This window comes from Oryzias melastigma, linkage group LG21 (assembly GCF_002922805.2).
Source record: "Oryzias melastigma strain HK-1 linkage group LG21, ASM292280v2, whole genome shotgun sequence".
Taxonomy (NCBI): Eukaryota; Metazoa; Chordata; class Actinopteri; order Beloniformes; family Adrianichthyidae; genus Oryzias; species Oryzias melastigma.
The window spans coordinates 26,399,795-26,406,506 of record NC_050532.1 but is presented as its reverse complement, the minus strand read 5'-3'; the positions used below and the strand labels follow the sequence as shown (position 1 = coordinate 26,406,506).

General features: G+C 37.1%; 1 protein-coding gene and 1 long non-coding RNA gene across 16 annotated transcripts in view; one reads left to right on the top strand and one right to left on the bottom strand.

The window, feature by feature from the left end:
• The window catches only part of stxbp5l (syntaxin binding protein 5-like), a 179,085-nt gene that overhangs the window by 114,927 nt on the left and 57,446 nt on the right, over nt 1–6,712 (top strand). For all 15 annotated transcript variants that reach the window (XM_024286619.2, XM_024286616.2, XM_024286613.2 and 12 more), the window contains exon 8: nt 2,880–3,003. In XM_024286619.2, the coding sequence (XP_024142387.1) occupies nt 2,880–3,003 (124 nt within the window). The remainder of the gene's footprint in view (nt 1–2,879; nt 3,004–6,712) is intronic.
• The window catches only part of LOC112155136, a 36,598-nt gene continuing 32,853 nt past the window's right edge, over nt 2,968–6,712 (bottom strand). The window contains exon 3 of the long non-coding RNA XR_002920756.2: nt 2,968–3,095. This is a non-coding gene — a long non-coding RNA (uncharacterized LOC112155136). The remainder of the gene's footprint in view (nt 3,096–6,712) is intronic.

Genomic DNA, 6,712 nt, shown 5'->3' with positions numbered 1-6,712 from the left:
GTCATGACTCAGGCAGAAATGACCAACAGAACCGATTCATCTGAAGGATGAAAAGTGCGTCTGTACTACACAGACTTCTTGTTACCAGAGCAATATTTGTGTGAAGTATTCAGTGACCACATTACCACAAAGTAAGTGTTTGTATTTAGCAGCATTTTTATTCATCAATCCTGTTGTTCACCATCTCAGACACAGAACAGATTCTGTTGATTCTTGAGTTCTGCCTCAGACCCGTATGTCTCAGACATCCTCACCTCGCGTCGCTGGTGAGAGCAGCTGCTGTCGTGTCTTCTGCCTCGCGACTGTTTCACACTTTCTAGGCCTGGATTTCTAACAACTCTCACTGACTGGTGAATGACAAAGTCTGAAGCAGATTGACGAATTTCTGTTCTCGTCATTTGAAGAAAATATATATATTTCTGTTACATCTTCACGTTCTGCATCTAAAAAAACGACTTCACTGAATTTAAAGACATTTTAGCTGAATAATTATAGTATTCTAAAATCCTTCTGTGTATTGTCTGTGAACTTGAATTAAAAGTGCATTAAAATAGTGGACACATAAGAATAATTAGAACAAAGCATCACCAGAGATCTCTGCTGACCTTTTCACCCAACGTGGAAAAATCTGTGAAGAACATCAAATCTTTTCTGTTTCATGAACCAAATGGAATATCTAATAGAAAGTTCCATTCAGCCTCACTTTGTGCACATCAAAAATGTTAATTCTGAACAATGTAAGGTCAAATAACCCCAAATTAGTCCATTTGATTTTATCCTGAACGTTACTGTCACGACATTCCCCGAAGAGCTGACCTCTGTAGCGTTGACATCATTGATATTTAAATTTAAAGCTAAAAAAAATCTGCCTCTACCTTGAACTTGAGCATAAAGGTTTGCAGAGAAGTGCACGACTGTGCAGCGGTCTAAAAGTGAACGTTTATGAGCAATAAAAGTCTCTATCAAACATAAATAGTGTTTTGTTACAGCTCCAGCCACCATAAATACTACATTTCTGCTTTAAATGACCCCCATTTCCAACAGCGCAGATATATATATATAAACACTCTAAACCACAGTCACTCATACATACTGAGCCATAACAGTTTGGGATTTTTTGGCATAAGAAATTCCATTTTAGTCCCAATCGTTAAAAAAAAGAATAAAACTGTTATAGTTGTTCCTTTTTTATTTTTATTTTTTACCACTTTTTATTTAAATTTGTTTCTTACATCCAATAATTGACAAGCTTATAGTTCTGAAACAAAACAAGATTTATGGGTGTTTTAAAACGTTCCATAATTCAACACATTTTTAGAATTTAGAAAACAGTGTAGCCTGAATGAAATCATGCAGATAAAACCTGAGAGATTCTTTAAGTCAAACATGTCCAAATCTCCTAAGCTGAAATCTGCAAAGACACTTTTACCTGATACTAAAATGACTTGAATTAATGAATTTATTGATGGAAGGATTGTCAAATGGATATGGAATTAGTAAAACTGTCATTTTAAGATTATTTCTCATTTTTTAATGATTTTCATTCACAAAATCTAATAAGACTGAAAGTCTCAGCCTGATCCTCGAATATGAGGTAAACCAGACAAAAAAGGTTTAGTTTCTCTCTCTCACACAGGTGTATTTCTCCTTCCACTCTGCAGAGCAGATGGTGTAAAGTAGAGCACAGCTCACAGGAAAAGGGCATCGCAGCAGGAGCCCAATCACCACCAATGCTTATCATCTCAGCTGCAAAAAAAAGAAACATGCGTCCATTTACTGGAATATTTGTGTCACAAAGTCTTTTATTTTGAAATCTCACAAGTTAGAAGCTGCTGGATCCTTAAGATTAGATTTATCCTGCAGATAAATCTTAATTTTTTTTTAATCTTGAGACATGCAGTTTTGAGATTTGATTAAAAAAAGATTAGTGAAAGTATATTTGAACTGAATAATTTAGCCTCACTGCAAAAAATATATTAATCTTTCTGAATTCTTAAACATTACAGAAGCTTCAATTCTTTTTTATTTGGTTGACAAATAAACATAAAAGCATGAAATGTAAAGATTTGTTTATTCTTTGGAAAGATAGCTAGTTGGTAATGATCGCAGTGTCACACTTTTAGATATAATCTGAGTTGAACAGCAAAAATTGTTTTAATGCACTAAAAAAAAATATTTTACTGATTTTCATTTGTAGTTGAATCAAAAGGTGTGTAAAGAAAAAAAATGTCTTACGGGAAAAAAAATAAATGCAAAATCTAAGCTTCATGAAAGCAAAGAAAATATCGAAGTTTTAATGAATTTGAATTTTTTTAAAATACAAATTTTATTTTTATTGTCAAACATTTCGTTTTGGCTCTTTCTTTCATATTTCCCATCTTTTTTTTGTTTGTTTATTTTGTTTTTTTTTGTATTTCCTTCGTCTCTCCTGGAACTGTAATAAAAAGAAAGCTGCAGACAGTTTTTATCGTAATAACGAATGACATCTCCACTGTTACACTGATTAGAGGAGGCGGAGCTAAAGCTGAAAGTAGGGAAAGTTTAAAAAGAATTGAGATACAGAATAAACAGCAAACACAAGCAAGACGGAGTAAAAAAAAACTGCAACAAAATGTTAAACTTTTGGAGCTTAACTACATTTATTTTGTGTTTATTTATTTTTTTGCAATTGAACAAAAAGGTTTTAAAATTGTCAGTCTGAAGATTTTTTCTTTTGCAGATTCAGTCTTGTTGTTTGTTTATAATAAAGTCAAATTTTTACCCTGAATTTATGGTTTTGAATAAAATGTGAGAATTAAAACCTTTAGATTTGTTCATGTTTTGTTTCAAACTTCTCTAAACTGGAACCATTCCTCTTGTTTTGTGTCTCCTGGCTTCAGGCCATCCATTCCGTCAGCTGGCACCATGAGGGGAAGACGTTCATGTGCAGTCACTCGGACGGCAGCTTGACGCTGTGGAACCTCAGAAACACCTCCAAACCATTCCAGGTCACCTTCCCTCACGGTGAGACGCGCCATCGCCACACTCGACTGCTTCACCGTCAAACTCTCAAAAACCATCTGTGTGATGCTTTGGTTGAAATTGAATTGATTTATCTGAAAGGGAGAAATTCACGAATTATGACGGCCTAAAGAAAAGAAACAAGTGAAAGTATATTACAGCTCATCAGATACCAGACACACAAATAAGTAAATATATACATAGACACTGTATTTTCCAGACTATAAGTCACACTTTTAGCTGTCTTTTAGCCTCATCGCTACATGATGGAGGCTTTGACCGTATATCTCGTTTAAAATGCATGGAGGATACGGATGATGTTGAGAGGTTAAGTTATTTATTTTAAAGAGCTCCACAAAAGCATCGATAATAATGTCTCCATGCAGGTAAGAAACACATCATAACGTTCGTGAGGAGGACCATCAGATTCTCAGCCATGTTTGTTTTGGACAGCACTTCTTCTTCTGCGTTTTTGAACTGATACACAAACGTAAAGCACCCTCTAGTGGTTGTTTGTGGGAAAATAACGAATATTTGAGCCTATTTATGTTTAAAAAAAATCACAAATAAGTCACTCCTGAGTATAAGTCTCACCCCTGGCGAATCTAAAAAAAACGCAACTTACAGTCCTGAAAATACGGTAATTATGTACATTTGTGCAAATTTTGATGACCTGGTTGTTCAATCTGATGGCGATGCGAATAAAAAATATGCACTAACAAGTAATAGCTTTTCAGACTAAAAGTTTATTGGAAAGGCTTGGAAGAAAAAATATTTCTGTTTTTCATGAAGTTTGTTGTGAAATGTGGTTTTAATATCAAAACGGGGTGGGGGGTGGGGCTAAAAATAAGGTAATTTTGGAGCCAAAGTGATTTGATGCATATTTGTATCAATAAGCATCAAGGGGTTAAAAATGAATACAGCAGGATTTTGTTCACAAAGGTTTATTTTTTGCTGTATGAATATTTCTCATAATGTTTCTTTTAGTTTGTTATTGGAAAATGTTTATTTCCATAGTTGCACCTGGAATCCGAACTTTCAGTTTCTCGCAGCTCCTTGCTTTACTGCAGAGCTAATATCCACGCCTTTAATCGGGCCGGCCGCCACTTTTCTCCTTTGGAGCTTTTAGAGACATTTCTTAAATGGGTTTCCATGGTGGAAGTAAACCAGCAGCATTATTTAATTTACATTAATGAATCAGGATGCAGTCATGTTCTCCTGCCTTTGAATGAAAGCAGCCTAATGAGAAGCAGAGCTCACAGTTCTTACGTGCCAATCTCCGGCAGCCGTATAATGCACGCATACATTTGTGGAAGTGTTAAAAGCTGTTTTGTTCCTCGGGGGAAATGAGGCAACATTGTTTAAAAATCCAGGAGAAGAACCTGGATTTTTATGTTGGATTTCTGCAGAACTCAAAGTCTGACCTGTGAAAACAGACATTTCCATGTTTATAATGAATGAACATCACAGGGGCTGGTTCTGTCAGTGGTTCTGAAACGGTGGGGATTTTGTAACCCGACTTTCTGTTTGTGCATCAACAAAAGCATTTCAGTTTGACATGCAGAAGGAAAAAAAAACCTCTTTGATGCATCGGCTCATTCCGTAAAAAGAGACGGAAACGCAGGACAACAAACATATCCAGCCAGCGCTGTTGTGTGGAAACTGTGTAATGATGGATGATGAGGGGCGCCGCTCAGCTTACATTAAGATTAAAGCCGTGGAGGAAAAGATCCTGATGGTAAAGTGCTGCATTAGGTCTGAAAAATAGCAAGTCAAAATAGAAAGATGGAGGCGGGAAAAAGAGTAAAGTAGAAATGGAAAAACTCTGCAAGAAATACATCATCGTAGCCAGGAGTTTCAATATAACTTATAAAAAACATGTGTAACTGACAGTAGAGCTGTTTTTATTTGAGAATTATGTCAACTTCATTTTTGTGTCTACCTAAATTATTGGCAGGTTTAGAAGTTTTATCAGATTTTCTTTGAATCTTCAGAAACGGACTTACTTTAAGCATTTAAATACAAAATAATCTTAATTGTATGTGAGATTAATGTGGCATAAGGCAGTGAGATTAACAGTTAGAGAGAATACAATCATCCTTCCACTTATGAAGGAGACAAAACAGAAGAGGAGATGCCTCTGAAACCAATCAGACGACACGGTCACCCACTGGGAGATAATTTGAGCTTCCACCCAGGCTGCAAAACGACAGGAAAGATTGCTCCAAAACAACAACAATAGCAAAAAATAAAATAATAAAAGAGCCGGGAAATGAGAGAAAACTGTTTTAAAATATTTTTGCTTCATCTTAAACCAGAGGTGTCTGAAGTTTTTGCAAAGAATTGGTGAACATGTATGAGGGCCAACAATCACACTGGATTCTTTAAACCTCTTATAACAACATCAAGTAATACATTATAATGCACTAATGATGTAATAAATTCCCTGTTGTTTGACAATAAAACATGTTTTCAATTGTCTATAAAATTACAGTCGTTTTGATTTAAGGCTGAGACTTTATGAAGAGCATGTTTCTTAATGTATGATTAAAAGGGCCTAAAAAGTCACTTTGGTTTTTTTATATTTTATTTTTACACAGAATAACACAACGTAAATGATACATGGCGTATACGTAAATCATTCTGACGTCCTGCAGTGGAAAAGTGTCGTCTGTAGAGGACTTTTCTAAACCCAAATATCTCCCAGCCACTGCATTCTACTGAACAAGTTCCTCCTGGTATCTACGGATACCAGATACTCCTTCGTCAGATAGTCGAACTTCAGATCCAAGAACAGGTTTCCAGGTTTCCGTCCTGGTTGTTGAACGTTGGACCAGCTCTACGCCCTCTCCAGGGTGCTGGATGGTTTGTGAAAGGCGTTCGACCGCGTTCCCCGTGGTGTCCTGTGGAGGGCGCTCTGGGAGGAGTCTGACTATGAGCTTGGTTTGTATAGCTGGCAGTAAATCAGACCTGTTCCCGGTACGTGTTGGACTCCAGCAGGGCTGTCCTTCATCCCCGGTTCTGTTCATAGTTTTAATGGACAGAATTTCTCGGAGCAGCGAGGAGCCCGAGGGGATCTGGATTTGCTCTCTGCAGATGATGTTGTTCTGTTGGCTTCATGGAGCCAGGTGTTCTGGGCATGTCCCACTGGACGGAGGCTCCTGGGAAGACTCAGGAGATACTGGAGAGACTACGTCTCTCGGCCGGCCTAGGAACGCCTGGGGGTCCCCCCAGAGGAGCTGGAGGAAGTGACCGGGGAGAGGGAAGTCTGGGTATCTCTGCTTAGACTGCTGCCCCCATGACCCGGTCCGGATGAGAGGAAGAAGATGGATGGATTGATGGATGGAGGAACAGACATATTGATAGATCTACAGAGAAGATTTGGTGCTTTTCAAAGATACTAATAATGAAGGGGATGGGGCTCTGGGAATTGTAGTTTTTTGAATTTTTAAAGAAATTGACGCTGTATCTGTTTTTCCTGGTGGTTAGGAGGATATAGTGCTTTAATACCGTACTGTAACCCTTTAACTACCCAAAGAAGAAAAAATAATTTAAAAAGTTTTTTTCTGCTGCTTATTCCCCCTAAAGGGACATCAAAGTTTAAAAAAAGAATAAAAATGAAGTGAAAGTTGTTTTTTTTTTTCCTTCTGAAAATACATATGGGTTTTGTAAAAGTTGTTATCTGGTGCGCACCAGTTACTATCCAGAATTT